At 38.4% G+C, this 21,444-nt stretch overlaps 4 protein-coding genes across 6 annotated transcripts; 2 read left to right on the top strand and 2 right to left on the bottom strand.

Moving 5' to 3' along the window:
* Window positions 1-484: 484 nt before the first annotated feature.
* prlh2r (prolactin releasing hormone 2 receptor) lies at window positions 485-3,094 on the bottom strand. Its single transcript, XM_044375741.1, has 2 exons — window positions 2,210-3,094; window positions 485-1,256 (listed from the first exon to the last, which is right to left on the bottom strand). Exons 1-2 carry the CDS (start codon window positions 3,092-3,094, stop codon window positions 930-932), a joined length of 1,212 nt encoding a protein of 403 aa, XP_044231676.1. The 3' UTR covers window positions 485-929.
* Window positions 3,095-8,006: 4,912 nt separating this feature from the next.
* Window positions 8,007-10,801, bottom strand: ccdc32 (coiled-coil domain containing 32). Its single transcript, XM_044375581.1, has 4 exons — window positions 10,666-10,801; window positions 10,146-10,405; window positions 9,094-9,247; window positions 8,007-8,793 (listed from the first exon to the last, which is right to left on the bottom strand). Exons 2-4 carry the CDS (start codon window positions 10,390-10,392, stop codon window positions 8,610-8,612), a joined length of 585 nt encoding a protein of 194 aa, XP_044231516.1. The 5' UTR covers window positions 10,393-10,405; window positions 10,666-10,801; the 3' UTR covers window positions 8,007-8,609.
* A 77-nt stretch (window positions 10,802-10,878) lies between these two features.
* On the top strand, window positions 10,879-15,800 carry pcmtl (l-isoaspartyl protein carboxyl methyltransferase, like). 3 transcript variants are annotated; one of them, XM_044375578.1, is made up of 9 exons: window positions 10,879-10,977; window positions 11,308-11,443; window positions 13,230-13,334; window positions 13,502-13,533; window positions 13,649-13,753; window positions 13,852-13,972; window positions 14,286-14,371; window positions 14,666-14,835; window positions 15,061-15,800. In XM_044375578.1, exons 2-9 carry the CDS (start codon window positions 11,326-11,328, stop codon window positions 15,095-15,097), a joined length of 774 nt encoding a protein of 257 aa, XP_044231513.1. In that variant the 5' UTR covers window positions 10,879-10,977; window positions 11,308-11,325; the 3' UTR covers window positions 15,098-15,800. The 3 variants fall into 3 exon arrangements, with proteins under 3 accessions (XP_044231513.1, XP_044231512.1, XP_044231514.1); XM_044375577.1 differs by having other exon boundaries at window positions 11,276-11,443; XM_044375579.1 differs by having other exon boundaries at window positions 11,276-11,443; window positions 15,025-15,800.
* An 844-nt stretch (window positions 15,801-16,644) lies between these two features.
* On the top strand, window positions 16,645-21,423 carry rpusd2 (RNA pseudouridine synthase domain containing 2). Its single transcript, XM_044375651.1, has 4 exons — window positions 16,645-16,675; window positions 16,905-17,390; window positions 19,466-19,762; window positions 19,882-21,423. The coding sequence occupies exons 2-4, from the start codon at window positions 16,917-16,919 to the stop codon at window positions 20,749-20,751; spliced, it is 1,641 nt and encodes a 546-aa protein (XP_044231586.1). The 5' UTR covers window positions 16,645-16,675; window positions 16,905-16,916; the 3' UTR covers window positions 20,752-21,423.
* Window positions 21,424-21,444: the final 21 nt, after the last annotated feature.

The following is a 21,444-nucleotide window of genomic DNA, read 5'->3' as shown; positions in this document are numbered from 1 at the left end:
TACAGTGTTACAGTGTTACAGCGGAAAGTGTGAAAAGCAATTGTTGACTCAAGGCCAGACTGAATTACAGAAATTGTTCATTCATTATCACACATACAGAGACATGTTCCTGTTTTATCCTCTTACCAGCATGAAATAAATGGAGAAAGAAAGATGATTTAAATCAACGTATTTATTGAGTGACATTTATCAAAAATGATGTAATATCACACATATACCACACTTGACATACAATAACCCACTACCCCACTGTCCCACTAACCCACTACCACTATAAACATACTCTCAGTTAAAGTGGACAGCAAACAGCACATGCATATGTACATAAACAGGCTACAAAGATGAAGTACAGTGTAGAAATGCACAAAGATATGAATATGTACAACAATTAATTGGAGAACAATGAAAAATTCTAAAATCTATTGTGTATTAATACAAAGACAAGTTCAAAATCACCGTCTAAAGTATATTTTTAAGCTTACAATTGCACATATATAATATAATATCACAACATGTTTAGTGTTAATGAAACATTCAATCCATAAATATCCATACATGTTAAGACTATAAATCATCAGTCACATAAATCCTTTTAATCAAAGCAGGCTGATGTTTTTACACCTGTACAGAGCCAGTTAAAGAGACCTTGTGTAGTTTTGTTTGTGACTCTGACCAACTGTATACACTGTGGCTGGTGTATCACTGTAAAGCTTTGCTACCTAACTCTGTGAATTTTGGTGTTTTTGAATATCAATGTGCTTTAAATAAATCCTCCTTTCAGTCCATCTGTCTGTCAGTATGAAGACAGACAAGATTCCCATCACATCTGGAGTTAATATGCAATTCATCATATCTGATGCAACAATTTAACTGAGCTGACAAAAACACCAATGTGTAAAATCATTGTGCCAATACAGCTCGAAATCATTTTAAGCATAGTTGTCAAGAGGAACAATATTATTTACAACAGCGCCTGGTAAATCTGCCACAAAAGACGAAGTGTGAATGCGTGGCACTCTGTGCGACATTGTCAGGATGCTTGACCCTTGACCCTTGTCCTTTCCTTTTCCTCTCCTCCGGGACAGAAAATGACGACATAGGTAGGACAGGAACTTGTCGTGTAATGAGGCGTAAATAAAAGGGTTGTAGCAGGCAGAGCTCATGGCAAACAGGTGACTTGACACCTGGATGACATTAACATAATTCTTCCCCAAGATGGAGAAGTCCGTGTCCAGGTCACGGATCAGATTCACCACCTGCAAAGTTAAACTATATTATCCAAAGCATTCATTCAAAGATGATTAATTCAATAATTAATTCTTTCAGGAATTTAAAAGTAGCTGGATATTTTAGGAAATAAGCTGATTCATTTTCTTGCCGCAAGTTAGATGAGAAGATTGATACCACACATGACAGTATAATAATTCAAATATGAAACTATGGCCAGCAGCTGGTTAGCTTAGCTTAGCATAAATACAGGAAACAGCTAACCTGGCTCTGTCCAAATGTAACACTAATTAGCATGTTATGTCTCATTTGTTTAATCCATACAAAAATCGAAGAGTAAAAACAAAACCTTGTGGATTAATGCAGAGTCTCCACTTTTTGGCTGGCAACCTCACTTTGATGACTTCTTGAAGTAACTGTTCCCAGTCAAGAAATGGTCTAGCACATAACCCCCACAAAACTAAAACTTGTTGGTTTTGTAAGGGTTAAACCGTGGACTGCATTTTACATAGCGCTTTTCCAGTCTCCCGACCACTCAAAGCACTTTACAATACATGCCAACATTCACCCATTCATAAACACATTCATACACTGATGGCAGAGGCTGCCATGCAAGGTGCCAACCTGCTTTACAGTGTTTCTAATGCCACACACCCATTCAACCACACACTCACACACCATTGGGAGCAATTTGGGGTTCAGTATCTTGCCCAAGGACACCCACTCTACCTCCTGAGCCACAGCCACCCCAAAACAAAGTAGATGTAACCTGTTAATGGTAGGTGGATTTTATTACCTTTCTACAGAGCCAGACTAGCTGTTTCTAGTCTTTATGCTACACTAAGCTAACCGGCTACTAGCTATAGTTCCATATTTACCATATCTCATCACAATTAACTTTTGGCAAGAATGAATGAACTACTCCTTCACTTATTAATTTTTTCACATCAAACCATCAGTCTTTCTTTCCATTCACCTGTACCTGTAAGGGGAGCCAGGAGAAGGCGAAACAGAGGACGGACACCAGCAGCAAGAAGAAGGTCTTCCTCCTCCTTCTGCTCCAGGTGGCCCGTGCAGATCTCAGCTCTGGACACGCTGTCAAGCCTGACATGGTCCTCTGCTTCAGCTGACAGGATATAGCACAGTAGGAAATTGAGACAGCAGCCAGTGGGACAAAATAAGAGAAGAACAGGATGAAACAGGAGTACATGAGACGGCCTTGCTCTTGGCCATCCCAGAACTCCTCGCACACGGCCATATCAAGGCCCGCAGCCTGCAGGTCCAGGTATACGGTGTGCAGCGCTGTGGGTATGGATAAAGCCAGAGAGGACAGCCAGATCAGGACCACTAGGCAGCAGCAGAACTGGCAGCCTGCTCTTTTGCGGATGGGATATGCCACAACAACATAACGATCCACTGCGATGGCCATGAGGGACAGGACCGCCGCGTAGACAGCCGCAGACTGCATGACAGTTACAAAGTGACACATGTAGGGTCCAAACACCCATCCACGCTTGTCAAATGCGTAAGATGCAGTCAAAGGGACGCAGAAGATGCACATGACCAGGTCGACCAATGCAAGGTTGCTGATGAGGAAGTTGGTTGTGTTATGTCTTTTCTTGTTGTGCCAAATGAGAAAGAGCAGGAGGAGGTTGCCAGAGCAGGCGATCAGGACCACGACGGAGTAAAGAGGGATGAAGAGAAGCTTCAGGTTGAACAGGAGGTCCAGCCCGGAGAAGGAAGAAGCAGAGAACGGTGAGGTGGAGAAGAAGGGGCGAGAGGAGTTGCAACAAGAGGAGGAGAAGGAGGGTGATGAAGGAGAGACTGGAGAAGAAGAGTTCACCCTGGATCGGTTCTCCCAATCCATGACTGTAGACAACACAAGACAGAATAGCAAACAATTCATTGTGAGATCATTCCAAATAACCTTCTTCATATTTTACATATATATTGTAAAAGTATATAATTTGTTGAATAATATGATTAAACAAAGTTAGCCTATATCAAGTTCAAGATGAAATACAGCATGAAGCGTGCACTGAGACACATTTGGAGAGACTAATTAGTGATAATCTTCAAAACCCTCAGCCAGTCAATTTCATTAAGAAGCTGAAGTAGGGCTTCTATGTCCACCATTAACAATAATAAATCTGTTTACTTTCATCTTAACAGCATCTCATCCCCCTACACTGTTCACTCTACATCACCTTATTTTTCTTTCTGCCTCTACCAGTCTTTTCCATCTCCTCTTTTCATCTCTCTCTCTCTCCTCTTCTTCTTTTCATAACCAGCAAGCAATCATCAGTCCAATCCGTGTGAGCTTTTCTTTGGCACCTCTTTTTCTCTTAGCTCCAAATGTCCTCCCTTACAATCAAACTGAGTCTTGAAGATTGTCATCCTGAGCATCTGCTGAAACACCTGCTCATGTAATCTACACTGACATCAAGGATCCAGTTATTGCTAAGCAGCAATACTCACAGTCTGACACTGTACAATCAGATGTTATGCAAGGGCATGAAAATGGGCTTGATTGCTGATTTGTTCTATATTTTTTCACAAAAGGTTTGGAAAGTGAGCTGTTTCTGACTTTGGCTGAACTGTTTGGTTGCTTTAAAAAACATATGTCAGACAGGTGCACTTTTTTTTGCAAGACTGAATGAGGATGATACAATCTGCCATTCTCATTTTATCAGTTTCATTCATAGAAAAGCAATAAATCTAATTGCATCAATTGTACAAAATCAACAAACACACCAGGATCTACAAAACACATATCGTCTCACCCAAATTCCAAATAGTACCAAAAGAAACTTGGAAGCTGCATCATTACATGTTCATCTGTAAATGAAAAAACTTCTCTGGCATACTGTAAAACATGAATAAGTGCTTATTAATTACCTACTTAGACTGAACAAGACCTCCTGACCACAGTATTTGTCATAATGTTATTCCTCTTGTTAAACTATCTGAATTTTCCCAAGAAGATTTGTTGAATCGTGTCCAAAACTGAGTTAGATCATTGTCTCATTGACCTGACCTGATAAGAAATCAATTGATTCACATAAAGCAATGACTAAGACTTAAAGACATTAAAAATATTCTAACAAACTCCTAAATCTTATAATTAAATAAATGTTTAATCTAATCGAATCTAATGCAAATTTGACATAATTTTTCATTAAGTAGAAAATAAAAGAATACCTCTGAGAGATGTCATGAAGACTTTTTTAAAATGACTTGCACAGTCCAGCACCTGTTAGTGTCCTCTGTCCGCAGGGAGTCCCACTGCTGTGCACTGCAGCCTGCTCTGCTTCAGAATAAAGAGGTGTGCTCTTTCTCTCCCTCTCACAGCATACAGTACGTATTCATGTGAGTCACCTCCAGTATGAAATAAAAAAACATGCCTTGTCTGTCATTTAAATATCACTCAGTATCATCCACAATGAATAGTCATTGTTATGATATTCCTCTTGGGACCTATAGTGGCTCCCTCCTAATAAACAGTGCATTTATAATGATCTTGCCCCTTTTTATGATTTTTTTTTTTTTTATCTCCCTTACAATCACTATAATGTTCCTACTTGGATTTATGTGTCGGTGGTATCAAACAGTCAATTTATAGTGACCCTGACACATTTTATGATATTATTTCTCCTTATATTGTCACTTATGTTAGTAGGTGTCCTAAATTTATCCTGTTACAGACATCTCAACTGAGTGAAAGACCTGGCTTTGTTTGAATATTATGAGGAGAAAAAAAACATAATAAAAAGTCTGCACCCCACGTACCATGAATAATTTTTAATGCTGCATGTTACATTTCCAGCTGAGATTTTTCAATTTGCAGCGACATTCTTGACAAACAGACCCAGAAATCCAACATTAAGGAATAGAACAAACAATTAACAGGTAATTGACAAACCACAATGTTTCTCCATGCAGCAGTACACATTTTAAATATTCATAATACTAAAACAGAATTTAAAATTATGATGCTTGTTACCAGAGCTATACCCAAAACCAGTGTGACGGTGTGATTCATCAAGTGAGTATCTGCAAAGGGTAGATCCAGGACAAAATTCATTAGCATAGAACTACTTGAAAGGAAAAGAGGGCTGATTGTTAATTATATTAAGTTAATTATGTCTGTGAACTGGAGGATGTGGAAAACATTTAAAGCACTTTTATCATCATTGATTTTATATGAATTGAAGAACAGCGTTTGTGGTCCGTCACAGTCTTGTTTATGGTCGGAATCAACACAATTATGGGTAGCAATCAAATTCACAGCATGTATCTTCTAATTCTGATGTCACAGCTCACGGGCGTAGTAATGATCTAGTATTTAGTAATCGAGTAGAGCCACATTGTTCTTGGAGATATTGAAACAAGGATGTTATACAGTATATCACTAAGATTAGGCTACATTACATTGCAATCACCTTTTTCATACCAGCAACAGTTTCAACATGTTATGTATGCTGAATTGTTTTAGAAGTCATGTTAATCTAAATCAAAAGATGGAAAATAATTACAGTATTTGTTTTAGCATTTATAGTACAAGTATCATGAATGTTAAAACAAATACTGTAATACTGTAAAAATATTACAGGTCTGTAGTATTTTTATGTATTTTTCTGTTCAGTTCAGTTGCTCTGTTTGTATGAATTTTGCCTGATGAAGGTCTGAGGACTAATTAAAGTGGGTTAAAATGATTGACAGTATGCAGGATTCTTCTGTTTTCAAGTTAAATGCTTTTGATCCTACACACTTGTCACCAGAACCTTATGGTGTGCAGTATCATCAAAGTTCAGTGCAATGTGTTAAAGACTCATTTTAGATAGTGGACTTCAAGATTCACCTGAGTGCCTTGGAGCCATTTTCCAGAGGATAGGATGGAGTTGTCTGTAAGAAGAATCTTTGTGAGGAGCTGATGAGAAAAATTAAAATAGACAGTAAGTAAAAGTAAGTTATTCTGAAAAAAAATGCATTTAATGAACATAATAATACATATATAATCCAATTCTTTGGAAACTCTATAAATACAAATCATATAAAATATCATATAAATACATATACAAAAATCTATTTGAAGTAAAAAAAAAAAAACTTAAAAAGAAAAAGATTCATTTTTTCATTATTTTCCCAGGGATGACACTCTTTTTTTCCCAAGAGACATCACAGGTGGATTTCCTCATTAACACCTTCCAGAGATGAAAATGACATTTTATTCAAATATGGGTGCCAAACAAATTTTTAATTTCCTGCCATTTGTGTCATCTGTCATCCCAGTCCAACCCACCATCACAAGGCAGGGGTCTATGAGACCTTGAGGATTGACAAGTCACTAACGATTCCTAATGACATCGTAAGTGTAACAAAGATCCTCAACTTTCAGTCCAAATATTATGTTGAGAAAATATAATGATGGAAAAATGAGGACAAACACTATTTTACTTGTGCTGAATTCATTTAATTCCACACTTAAAGTCTTCTGGGTTTACTAAGGTAAACAGCAGGCCAAAGACGGGGTCCCCAAAGGATTTCATGTCAAGGACCCCAATTAAAACTGATTCATATTAGAGAATGGAGCCATGTTTTCTGTCATTCAAATCTACTCTATTTGAGAAGATTTCCCAATTTGATTTCATTCAGAATTACACTCTGTTGCCCATTTATTAAGTATATGTGGCTAAAACTTTTGCAGACTAATACAATGAATCTGCAATAAATACTAACTTTGTGAAGTTATACTGTTTAGTTGTTGTTGAAATTGTTTTAGAGAGGTGTCAATCAACTTTGTCATATTTTGAGGCTGCAGTTTATGATATAGTACTGCTACTGACATGTGTTTCCTATGTTTTATCCACCCCATTTACATGGATGAGGGTAGACTAGTTTGGTGTACATAATAAACTGGCAACTTAATAAACATTGTGTCTAAACACTGTGTGAGCAGGAACTTTTACCATTCTCTTTCTACCAATTTTCAAACAATAATTTTCACTAAGTTACTATCGAATCAAACTTTTCCTAATATCTTGGAAACTGCCTAGGTATCCCCTCACAAGATCCTCAAATCTCAGTTTGTCAACCACTGGCCTGACAACAAAGATGTCTTGATGCAAAGGCTTAAGGGATCATTGCCTGGTAGTAGGGAGCAGGCAGAGACCTAAAAGCAGGGATACCCAGGTGATATATCTATGTTATTTTCTCAGACTTGACAAAGCTCCTCAAGAATTACACAAGACATTATTCTACTGTTTTCACAAGTGGTGTAGCACTCACTGAGACTTGTAAATTGACTGTGACGAGATCGGTGGAATTGTGATCTACTACTCATTGTGGATCAACAAAATTTAGTTCTTTTCTGCCATTTAAATATACTGCAGTCAAAAAGGTACACAACAGGGGACTGAGCTTTTTTCACTGACGCTGTATGTCCCCTTTCTCTCTCACACACACACATACACATACACGTTTGGACTTCTATATTTGAGACATATCTTAATACCAACCCTTACCCTAAAACTAACCTGTAAACAGCCTTTTGAGGTTCCAGCCCAAAGCGAGGACTGGCCAAATGTCTTCACTTAGTATATCACTCATATTGGTCCTCTTAGATATCGACAAGTCCACACACACACACAATTAAGTGTCTGCTTATGTGCCCTGGCATACAGTATTTCATAAGTTTCAATTGCGTTTCAACTTCTCAGACATCTGGATAAATATAACAGAGCCCTTGTTTCATCTTAGAAGCAGACAAATGAATATAATCAGTTCTACTTGTTTTTATTGGATAAAACTTCATATGTAAAATCAACATGGCAAAAATAAAGATGTTACACAATATGTTACAACATTTTCAGGAACATATCACAGAGTATTCCTACACTAGATATCACAATTTTTAAAAAGAGAAAAATAACATCTCTGTAATATAATGCATTGGTTACATTGTTGTGAGTCTAATTTACAACATGATACTGCATGTGGTCCTGGATTAACATTTTCATACATATTTAAGAGTCATTCTTGTGACAGATATAGTAGGAGTCACAGATGAAATGCTAATTCTGCCATTACAGGATAAACAAGTCTAATTTCCAAATCTGTATTATATATTTTTATGGTGTGATGCATTGAAAGGATGAGTAGCAAGGACAAAAAACACATGTGACTGAATAAGTACTTAAACACTCAGTTGCTGGGGATACAGATGATGATGACAGGCTGTAATTGCTTCTTTTACAACTGATAACAAAAGCTTTGGCCAAAACACAGCTGTGACATAACGCAGCTCAAAATGAGCGCGCAAGTCACCTTAACTGAATGCACCCTTAATTAGTTCTTCTTTCAGTGTTACTATTTCAACACACTCATTTCTCAGGGCTGTGCTCTTCCTCAGAATTGTGTCTCTCTCCCTCCGCCTCCTCTCCATCCTGTGTTTGGTTTGGTCCAGCTGGTTCCGTATTCTGCGATGGCCTCAGGAGATATTCCAGCTCCTCTGCGCTGATGGCCACCTTCTCAGGAATCAACCACCGCTTGAAGTGTTCGAGAGCACTGTAAAGGGAGGTACACAAAATGTCAAGAGTATTAAGATGAAAAGTGGTCTATTTCAAGCTCTTTACTCTTTGCAAATGACACAAAGCCTGGCTAATTTAGAACATACTAAAGGAGAACTACACCTGAAATTAAATGTCAAGTGTGTAGGATAGAGTCTTTTATTTGGGCTTTAATTGGGCAGCAGTTGGCTGACTAGACAGTGAATTGAGAACAGAAGCACTATTCCACCAGGATGATCTTTTAGGTCATGTCCATGTCCTATCAGTATGTCTGTGTGGCAGCATAGTCCCACCCTACCTCTCATCCATGTCACTGCCTTGGAAGAGCTCTGAGGTCTGTGCATCGTGCAGGAATCTATCCCAGCATTCCTTCTTGGCTTGAGACAAGGAGCGCAACATGTCCCTGGAGGTCACATCGCTGGACTGGCCTTTCAGTTTCTTCAGGCGGTTCTCTGAAGCAAAATATAAACAAAAAAAAGTAACTGTAAAACAAAGTTGTGATTGACATTTTTATTGGGGGGTCTAACTTTGTGAAGCACAGAGGGTTGAGTTAGTCTAGATGTAATCACATGTAGTGGTATATTTTGTATTTGTGGTTATTGAAAATGTTTCATTGTGGAGGTGGGACTCATGTTAGCTGAAATGAGTGTGGCTATTGTTTAGACTAGAGCTGCAACAATTAGTCAATTAATCAATTAGTTGTGTGTCAGAATATGAATCAAAATTAATAGCTACTGTTCTGATAATTTGATTAATGGTTTCAGCCATTTTTCAAGCAAAATTGCAAAATATTTGATGGTTCCAGCTTCTCAAATGTGAAGATTTGCTGTTGCTCCTTTTTGTATATGAAAGTTAATTGAATATCTTTTTAGACTGTTAGATAAATAGACATTGTGAATGTCATTTATTCACCATTTTTTAAACATGTCATAGACTAAACTATTAATTGACTAATAGAGATAATAGTCTGGAGATTAATCGATAATGAAAATAATTGTTAGTTGCAGCCCTATTTCATAATGTATTTTACTCAGAAAACAGTCAAAATTCAAAAAAATGTATCACTGATCTGTAATGTAGGAAAAGACAACAAGTCAGTTATATCATATATATCTACAAGTGTAATAGACATAATAATGTGCAGATGAGTCTATAATGTAAATAATCATTAGTTGCAGCCCTTTTTCACACTTTCTACAATCTGATCTGTATCTCATCCATCTTAAAGACAAGGAAAAGACTGAGGGATATATGATAGATAGTATGATCAGGTGGATGGAAAACAAGGTGAGCTAAATGAGATATCAAATCATGAAGGGGACAGACAGAAGCAGGGAAGCAGGTCAATACCTAAACTGGCAATGTAAATCTCTGAATCTTCCATGGGTTCCCATTTGGCGCTGGGAGAACTGGTATTTGTCCCATTTGACTGTCCATTGACCTGCACTCCGACTTGTGCTGCCGGCTGGAATGAGTCTTTGAACTCAGTGTTGTTCTCCGGGGTTGCTTCAGCTTGCACCTCGGGCAGGCTGGAGCAGATCTGGGACCACAGCTCCCCGCTGGTGAGGACCTCCTTATTCTCAAAGTCGTCAATCATCCTGCAGCAGTGTCTGAATTAAACAGATGTCAACATCACTTATCCTATGTAGATTAATGGCGTAATTATTTTAGCAACATTAAGACAGGTGTGCTCTTGAGACGTTCAGATAAAACACAGAAACTGAAAATATGAGAGAAATCAAAGCTTATTTTAACTTCATGTACATTAACATACCTTAGCTAAACTGAGTTTAAACCTTTGTTAAATATATTTACGCATTTCAAACTGTTCGTCATTGTAATAACACACAAACATGCCTGAACCTCTTACCTGTGTTAAATGTTCGACAGATTGAATAATATTTCCTCTAATGTTTAAATTTAAAGATTAAAGATTAGCCTCGCTAGCTGGCTGACTGTGTCCATGATCCACAATACTGCACAATCTTTTAACGAGCGACCTGCCCATGTTCTTATTTGGGGACATGTGATTGGACGTTGTAGCTGCCCATCAATCTATTTTGCAATGTGATTGGCTCTCTGCGGCTGCGGGCCAGGAAATGTGTCGCAAGTTGCTTGAGGAAACGGTGGCCAGTGACATAGGTAAACAAGCCCAGCTGACCTCTCCTGAATGACTTTAGTGGTGAGTGTTGCTAGTTCTAACAACTAATACCAATATTAACAGTTACTCTCTGATAGTGTCTGTTTCTAATGTAACGCTAACTACTTATATAAGCCGTAAACTGTAAGGTTGGAGCAGCTAACTGTCAAGCTTAGATTAACATATGAGTAATTTGCTTTGGCACTGTTTAATTTCCGCTTGCTTGGGATGATTGACAAACCTATTACAAATTACCTAGTCTGTCACCTTTATTACCACATGGAGGATACAGGCAGACATTTAAATGCATGTTACAGTGATGTGTGTGTCATATACTCAGGTTTGCGAGCGCTGATCATCATGTCACTGCAGGGAGATCCAGTGTAGGAGATGCGAGCAGCGTTGAGCCTGGCAGCAGTGGCAGTCCCTATGGGTGTTCTGCTGTCCCGGACCATGGCGTGGATGTCCAGTGGCAAAACACATCCAGAGCTCATAAGCAGGCTGAGGGGTAATAGTCTGATGTCAGGGCCTTTGATAAAACCTTGAATACTTCAAAGGATAGGTTCACAATTTTTCAAGTATGTTTTAAAACAATAGTCAGATGCCCAAATGACATTTGAAATAGGTTTTTCTTGCTGTAATCATTCCCCCCGTTCATACTGACCATCAGAAGATTCCTTTATAATGCACTTACAATGTAATTAACAAAATCCACAAGACATCCTTCAGTGCAAAAATGTATTTAAAAGTTTATCTGAAGTTAATATGAAGTTCCAAATGATAAAATAGATATTTTTCAACATAACAGTCTTTTTAGTGCCAAAGTTCCTCTTTTTGCTACCATACTTCCACCGTAAATCAACACGGAAACACTGCCCAAGGACACACAAAGAGGGAATTTGATGCTAAAAAGACTGTAAATGTGGCAGATATCCACTTGATCCACTTTAATAGCCAGTATGAACAGGAGGAATGATTACAGTGAGGAAAACCTCATTCAGTGTTCATATGGACACCTCACTGTTGTTTTAAGACAGACTTGAAAAATCATGAACCTATCCTTTAAGGTCCAAAATGTCAATATATTTATGTGTGAATGTTGGTGCTTTCATACTAGAGCTGCAACAATTAGTAAATTAATTGATAAGTCGTTCATCAGAAAATGAATCAGAAAATTAATAGCTACTGTTCTGGTAAGCAATTAATCGCTTCAGCCATTCTTCAAGTGAAATTGCCAAATATTTGATGGTCCCAGCTTCTCAAATGTGAAGATGTGCTGTTGCCCTTTTTCATATATGACAGTTAATTGAATATCTTAACATTTTAGACTGTTAGTCAGATAAAATAAGCAGGCTAAAGAAATTGTGAATTTTTAGCATTTCATAGACTAAACAATTCATTTACTAATAGAGAAAATGCAGATTAATTGATAATATTGTTAGTTGCAGCCCTGTTTCATGCTGTATACAATCTAATCTGTATCTCATCAGCCTTAAAGAGAAGGAAAAGACTAAATGTAAGCTATATCATGAGAGTATAATGATCAGAACCCCCCACAGAATAATCAAAACAGGATATTGATATACTACCCAGGTCAAAATATTTACCTTTCATTTAGAGCTGAAACAATTAGTCAATTTATTGACTGGTTGAATGAGAGAAATATAATTGGCAGCTTTTTTATTGACTAATCACTGAAGACTTTTTCTAGCAAAAGTGCCAAACATTCCTCATTTCTGCCTCTCAGTTGTAACTTTTGGCTGCTTTCCTTTGTTTTGAAATTGCGACAGATGTTTTTTTTTTTTACTTTTCTCTGACAATTTATTGACAAAACAGTTAATCAAATAATCAAGAATATATCTGGCAGATTAACAATGAAGTTAATTGTGTTTTTTACTCAGAAAACAATCAAAATGTAATGCAGGAAAAGACAACATGTCAGCTATACCATGATATTATGATGACCACAATCCCATATAAGAACAGTTCTGATGATCCAAATATTATTAGTATATTGATCTTAAAAGCCTGCGTTCCTTTGTTTTCCCCTTCACATAGATTTAGAATCCAATGTTGGGTCATTATATCGCAGATTTCCTGAAATATATCTCGTGTCGAAGTCTTTTCCTTTCGCACAGTGTTTTCTGTACTTCTTATTCTCCATGGTTGGGGTTAGGTCAGGGTTAGAGTTAGGTAAAGGGAAACACAAACACAAAAGACTTCATTCTTCACATATTTCACATTTTTTCAACATTTTTGCAGTTCAGTTCACTGCCTCCTCTTTTCTCCTTCAGATCATGGGGTGATCCACAGCGACAGAGTGTTCAATGCCATGCTGGCTACAGACAGAGGGCTCTACTCCAGAGATTATCCTTATGCAGACTCTCCGCAGTCCATAGGTATTCATTCCACACATTCTTTACAAATACATAAACATACAAGCTTATCAGTGTGGTAACAGTTACTTAGTTACAGAGAGAAGCTGTTTCATGAGCAGTTATTTTGTAATCCTTAACAAATGACAGATGTGTGCTGTGACTCTGTGTTATTATGCTTCTTATCACAGGCTACAGGGCAACTATCAGTGCACCACACATGGTGAGTACCATCAGGTGTGTCAAATAATGTATCGCAGTGATGTATTATGCAGTTCGAAAGACTAAAACATTTACACATATACATACACATCATTCACTGAATGTTTTCTTGACAGCATGCCCATGCTTTGGAGCTGCTGAGTGACAAACTACACGAAGGGGCGTCAGCACTGGACGTGGGTTCAGGCAGTGGCTATCTCACTGCCTGCTTTGCAAGGATGGTAAGTTTTACAAAAACTGAGCACGTTTGTCACCATACGCTTATTACTATTGAGTTGTTATTTCCAGACGTGAGTTGCATTTTTCTGCTGTAATGTAGACAGGACCCAGTGGCCGAGTGGTTGGCATTGAACACATTGATGAACTGGTTCAAATGTCAATAAAGAACGTTCAACGTGATGACCCAGAGCTGCTCTCCTCCGGACGCATCAGACTTTTAGGTTAGTCAGAAGTTGACAAAATCGTACCTTCTCAGATTTACAGATACACAACACTGTAATGACAATGTATGTGATGTGCTATTGTGTGTAGCTTTGTATTTTGTATTATGTGTCCTGTGTGTTTTTTGCTTTGTACTGTTTGTTATTGTGTTGTTATATGTTTAAATTATGACCTGCCGAAGGGATTGGAGATGAAAATTAGCTATAAGCTAACTTTGGTACAGTACATCAAATGGTAACATTTATGTTTAACACTGTACATGGTCTCAATAAATACATAAATAATAAAAGTCTCATCTATGTCTGTCCACAGTGGGAGATGGAAGGCTTGGGTACCCAGAAGGAGCACCCTATGATGCCATTCATGTTGGAGCAGCTGCAGCTACTGTTCCTAAGGCTGTATGTATCGCTTTTACTGTCATGAAAAAAGAAAAGCATAAAATAGGAGAAATCATTCACTTATTCACCAACTGTCACAGTCCTCAAACAAGCATAGTGAATACAAAGATTGAACATATTGTGGTGTATTTACAGCACATACAGTAGTACATCTAATCTTACAGTCTGTGGTCTTTTCTCAAGTGCTGTAAGCTGTGAATGAACTTTGACATATTGAGAACAGAGGTGTTTTGACTTTTGAACTGGACGATCACCTCATGTGAAACTCCTGCTTTCTTCTCTCTCTCTGGGAAGCTCTTGGAGCAGCTGAAGCCAGGCGGGCGGTTGGTCCTCCCAGTGGGCCCCGACGGTGGCAGTCAGGTGCTCGAACAATACGATCGTCAGAGTGACGGGACCTTTCTCAAGAGAGCTTTAATGGGAGTGGTCTACGTCCCCTTAACTGACAAGAGGCATCAGTGGCCTGGGTAATTCACAAATTATTCCCTATGATTCATAAATGAAAAGAGGGGAAAGATGTATTGCCAAAAACTTGCATTTTTGTGTTTTACCTTGATCAGGTGCAACTATAATCTTCTGTATTCAGTCATGAGTCACATCCACCTGCATCTTTTAGCTTGTTCTTGATGACATCCATGCAATCCTTCTCTCCCCAGAGGTGAGCTCTGACTGCAGTGTGGTTGCCCCTGCAGGAGGTGGCGTTGGTGCTGCATCTCCGGGTCCCCATAACCTCCTCATGTTTTTACTGAGCTCTAAGTCTTACGGCCACCTGCCCCACTGGTTTGTCACCTAGCAACGCACGAGGAGGAACTCGCTCTGTTTGCCTGACCAGATTGTCTTCCTAGAGTGCTAAAACAGTGAGTGACTGAATGACTGACCACATCTGAACCGTCTCCTGAAGACGAAGAGTCCTTGTAGTCAGAGAATAGTTGTAGACAAGGAGATAATGAATGACAAAAAAAGCTTGTCTGAGGTTTTAGTGATTCACAGAATTATTTGTGAAGTCTAGCAGTGTGAGCTTTGTGTGAGCTGCAATATAGCTTGAATAGCTACAGTGTTACATGTTTTCCACTGGACACTTGTGGGAAATTCAGATGAATGGTAAACTTGAATCTTGTGTAATCTTATGGGAATGCTTTGGTTTTGAATGCAGCCATACTTAAAGATGGACCCAAGTTCACGCCAAGGAATTTTTGATTAAAAAAAATAGCAAATTAACAAAGTAATTTCTATTTCATGGTAAGAATTGCCACTTACTTGCTTCCAATACTGTATGTATATGATATGTCCTGTTTGAGACTGTAACCCATTAGAACAGGGGGGAGGTTGTGCCAAAACATGATTCATTTAGGCACTTAGTATTCTGAGACTGTAAAATTGTTGATATTATATGTATGCTTATAAGATTTATTAATAAAACTCAAAACATTGATACTGTATTGTTGTCCATCTTTACTGAAAATCAATGCATGATTATTGCCACACAAGCAAAGAAATTTTCTTGTTACAACTGGACTGTTATAAAGGAGAGAGAGGTACAGTTCAAGGAAAAGGAACAAATTATGTCAAATAAGAGCAGGATAGACAGAATGAAATTGTTTTCTACAGGTAATTAAAAAAAACACAGGAAAATGTTACCAATGTCCGCAGAGGAAACATAATAATCACTTCTGTGTACATATCCAACACAAAATTGAGGTAATTATTAAAAGTAATACACGTATAATGATCAAAAATGAGCAGCGAGATGAAGCATCTTACGTTACCTGCCCCCTTCTCACAATAAATAACATAAATGGTCTGCCGTGAATGTCTGCCAATACTTTCAATAACATTTTTTAAAACATATGCTCACATCCAAACACGCACACATTTACACAAACGACATAAGGCATAAGCATAACATATTAAGTTTTGATTTGATCATCATTTCCCAGAGATTTCCACAGACAAAACATTAGAACATGTTGTACTCGAAAGCCCTCACTTCTCACACAAAAAACAAACCCTTCAAAACCTGAAAAACTGTGATCATGACCTCTGCTTGTTGTCATCCACAAGATTTAGTAAATATTTTTTTAAAGTGCTGGGTATGAACAGTTGGTGGTGATAATGCCCCGGTGAGAAGATTATTTGCAGTTAAGGAGGAAATAGAAGAAGAAATGGGGGGAACTACACGCTGGATTGATTGGACTACATATTGACGTCATCACTACGCGCTTTTGGTGAAAAGGACCTTTAGTGAGAAAGCAAAACACGTGAGTGTTTTTGGTTTTACAAAATATACCGCACAGTCTTCCTTTTCAGGTGAACGAAACGGTGCACTTTTTGAACAGTTTCGTCGTGTGTAATTTTCAGAAAAGTGCTTCTTTGCGTTGAAATATCCAGACTGAAGTTGTTCGCATCGACTGCCTCTTTAGTCTACATGATACAATTCAGCACAAAAGTTAACCGGCGTGTTTATAATCAAGTGCATCGTCTTCTTATCACGCATTATAACGTAAATAATCCTGTTGGTTTTCTACGGTGTCAACAGAGCAACTCGACGATGGAGCAGGCAGCTGTCGGCACTGAAACACCGGCGGAGGTAAACAACAGCCCGGTGTCATTGGAGGGAGTCACGGTGAAAGACGCCACAGTGACCGGCAAACGCAAAAGCGACGAGCCGGACAACCCGGAGACGAGTGGCCGGGGGAAGAGGCGCAGAGGAGCCGGAGGAAAGAAGCTCCGCCCGGGCGAGAGGTACATCCCTCCGCCGCAGAAGAGGAACCCCGGTGTCAGCTTCAGCCAGGAGCACTTCGACGAGACCTCTTATTACTTTGAAGGTGGCCTTCGTAAAGTTCACCCATATTACTTTGACTTTAAAACCTACTGCAAAGGTCGATGGATAGGGAAGACTCTTCTGGAGGTGTTCAAGAGCGAGTTCAGAGCTGAGTCCATAGAGTATTACCAGAAGGCTGCAAAAGAGGGCCGCATCCGGCTGAATGAGACTCCTGTGGAGGACCTGTCTGTGGTGCTCAGGGTCGGTATCAGTACATCTGTGTGGTTGTATGTCTGAGGTTCTCAAGGTTGGGGCAATTATTACGCATACATGGCTTTGTCAGTATAACTCAGGATAAAAGTCAAATCAGGTCGGGTTTCAGTAAATGTTAAGTTTGTGCCTCTCATGTAAGAGGCTTGAACTGTAACCACACAGTGTGCTTGTATACTGAAAATGCCATACATTACATAGGTAACTAATTATTACTAAAATCATTCAGCAACAATTTTGATATTGCATACAAATGGCAGTAACACTTTATTTTACAGGTCCCTTAATTTTATTCTCATTTCTTGAAAATGTTTTGAGTAATTTTCAGGTATTTAATGGCTAATTTCTTTAAGACACTTGGTTAGGGCTGGGTAATATATCGATGTTATATCAATATCATCATATGAGACTAGATATCATCTTAGATTTTGGATATCATAATATGGTATAAGTGTTGTTTTAAAGTCTGCATTACTGTAAAGTGATGTAATTTTCTGAACTTACCAGACTGTTCAAGCTGATATGTTATTTACCTTTACCCACTTAGTCATTATATCCACATTATCAATGATTATTCAAATCTCATTGTGTAAATATTTTGTGAAAGAACCAATAGTCATCCCTAAAATTGTTGCAATATTGATATTGAGGTATTTGATCAAAAATATTGTGATATTTAATTTTGTCCACATCACGTAGCCCCACATCTGGCACAAATTGTAAGAAAAAACTGATGTTTAAGTTGTGTTAAGTTGGTTTAGTTGGTAAGAACTCACTCGTTATAGGCTGTTTGAGTTCATACATAGATGTTCTTTTTCAGAATTTTCTCATTGAAGTAGACTTTTGTCACTTCTTTAACGGAAATACTCAGTTTCCAGTGTGTAGTTTTGTGTGCTAAACCTAATATTAGCATATTAGTTTTTTTTCAATAACTTCCTAAAAGTAACTGCCGTGTAACTGATAATTCTTTGGACATTTCTTTGAAAGTGTAATTAAGTATTACAGCAAACGTGCTTGTTACAGAGTTTTTAAGGAACAACCTAACATGCCAATATGTAGTTTGACACACAAAACTACACACTGAAAATTGAGTATTTTATGTCAGTTACAGAAAAAATACAAACTAAACCAACTTAACACTGTCTTATAAGTTGATTCTAATCATTTGTACCAATTGCATCACCCTTTCTGTAAGATGACCTAAAAAATAACTGTTAAAAAGTACTCAGATCATTTCCAGGAAATTAGTATAAAATTAAAGGACCTGTAAAATAAAGCATTACTAAAATGACAAACATTGGCTGGTTCCAGTCACTCAAATTTGAGGATTTGCTGCTTTTCTTTGTCACATATGATTATTAATTGAATAACTTAGAAAATAAAGTAAATAAAATTGAACAAGACTTAACAAGCAACTCAAAGACTTTGCCCTGAGCTCAGAGAAATTGTAATGGAAATGTTTTTCACCATTTTTCTGAAATGTTTAATCAAGAAGATAATTTGCAGATAAATTGATAATGAAAATAATTGTTATATGTAGTCTTAGTGTTGTTTTCCTGTTTTGTTTTGTTTTTTGTTTTGAATTGTGATAAACGAATGTGTTGTCCACGACAACAAAGTAATTACAAAGTCCGATTTCTCCCAGAATAATGTATGAAATACTGGACAATGACAGGTATTTCCCATATAAAATCCTGTTATTATGCAGTAAATTTAACTGGTATTTTTCAATATCAAATCTGTCGTACTCTCAGTTCCCAGGGACGCTGAGCTAAAACTAATGCAGTCTGATATAGCTCCACAGTAAACTCTACCTTCATGAAGGTTATAGTGTTCAGTTTTTGTTCCAAATATTTTAGAGAAGTGTTGGTTCAACTTTATGCCCTTCTTTTAGTTTGTGGTGGTGTTCACTTGTATTGCTTTATATGAAGAGGTGTTTCTAATATTTTGTCCTCACCTTTTATATCAGTGAACGTATACTTAGATATTAGAAACATCTCAGTGTTAAGCACTAGTGGTGAGCAAAAGTTTTCATTTTATTCTGTTTCTTTAATAACTCTCCGCAGAATAATGACCATATGAGGAACACTGTGCACCGCCATGAGCCGCCTGTTGTCGGCAGACCCCTGGAGGTTTTGGTGGATGATGGTGAGGTGCTTGTGGTTGACAAGCCTGCCTCCATTCCAGTCCACCCCTGTGGCCGTTTCCGTCACAACACAGTGATTTTCATTCTGGGTAAAGAGCGAGGCATCTCTGAGCTGCATACAGTCCACAGACTGGACAGACTCACCTCTGGAGTGCTGCTGTTCGCCAGGACACTGGAGACATCAAAGAAACTGGACCAGTTGGTGAGAGACAGACAGGTAAGTTCAGGAGTCAGGATTCGTCTGGGGCTATTCTTTAATATGTCCTATACTGTTTGCATCACAATGTATTTGCAATATGATACAGTACTCCAAAAAGTCCTGTGTCTTTTTAACAGCTTGAAAAGGAGTATGTGTGCCGAGTGGAAGGGGAATTTCCAGAGACTGAGCTGGTCTGCGAGGAACCCATCCTGGTCGTTTCCTTTAAAATTGGTCTCTGTCGCGTTGACCCCAAGGGAAAGGAGTGCCGAACCGTCTTCCAGAGGCTTAGCTTTGACGGAAAATCCAGCGTGGTCCGCTGTTTACCCCTTACTGGCCGCACACACCAGATCAGAGTGCACCTTCAGTACCTGGGCTTCCCCATCATCAATGATCCCATCTATGGATCCTCAGCCTGGGGCCCTCACAGGGGGAAGGGGGGACTGGTGGGAAAGAGTGATGAGGAGCTGCTGCGGGCTCTGGTGGAGGAACATCAAAGTCAGGAAAGCCTGCACCTGCTGGACATACCTGATGGCAGCATTGAAAGTGTACAAGAGGCAGCGAAAAACAAGACACCTGAGAAAACGGATAGGATAGACGACTCCTGTGAACCTGACAAGAGTGGAGAAAATCATGAGACACAGACAGATGTGTGTGGTGGTGACAAAAAGCTAGATGCACAGGTGGCGACAGATTGTAGCTCTGGCAGCGAGACAGTGAATGAGGTGAGTCACAGCACCAGCTGCACAGACCTGAACAGTAACAATACCTCACTCAAAGAATCTCAAAGCCCTCTACCAAACAATCAAAGAGAGGAAACCGACTCTACTCAGAAAACCCCTCGAGTGGCAAGAGACAAGCTGTGTAGTGAATGTAAGCTAGTGCGACCAGACCCCACAGAGAAGGAACTCATCATGTATCTCCATGCTTTACGCTACAAAGGACCAGATTTTGAATATTCTACACGTTTACCTGATTGGGCCAAAGAGGACTGGGTTGAAGATGATTAGAGCCAAACTGATGAACTGCTGATGATTTATGAGGGTATTTAGGCTACTGCTGTCATGCACGTTTATCAAACACTTTGCAGTATGGACTGAAATCCAGTTTTGATTTACTGTGATGCATTTCTGTTTATAATTTAGTAACTTCTCTGGAGGTGGTAACAAATGCCTCAAAATAATTGATGATTATGAAATGTGTTTAGCATACTCTGTTTTTTCTAGAACTGAGCATGTAGATATATATTTCCTTTTCTGGAAGGTCTGCCTTAAGCATAAATACAATATGGAATTGGATTCCTTCTCATTTTACTTTGGTTTTAATGTCAAGAATACAGATTTAATTTAAAGCTCCCTTCCAGACATGTTTAAAGACATAAAAACACCCTGCTTGGAATAATAATGTTGGTCTGTTATGTTTTTTTTTTAACCAAAAATGGTACAAATTACGATGTTATAATCCTTAAAATGGCATCTACGCCTTCTCCCTCATTGAAAAATCCTGAATGTACAAATATGCAAATAATTTTAATTTCAAAAAGTTTTCAAACATTTAACCGCTGGATGCAAGATGTGTCCTTCACTGTAAAGTCTGCTCTCAGTGTATGTGTAGCTTGAAATCTGTCTGGCACTCCAACCAAGATATAAAATGAATTAAAAACCAGTCTGCAGGAAAATAAATGTTTTATTTTATTCCAGTTT

The sequence above is a fragment of the Thunnus albacares genome, chromosome 15 (assembly GCF_914725855.1).
Source record: "Thunnus albacares chromosome 15, fThuAlb1.1, whole genome shotgun sequence".
Lineage (NCBI taxonomy): Eukaryota > Metazoa > Chordata > Actinopteri > Scombriformes > Scombridae > Thunnus > Thunnus albacares.
The sequence above is the reverse complement of the archived record's forward strand: the minus strand, read 5'-3'. Positions and strand labels throughout refer to the sequence as shown.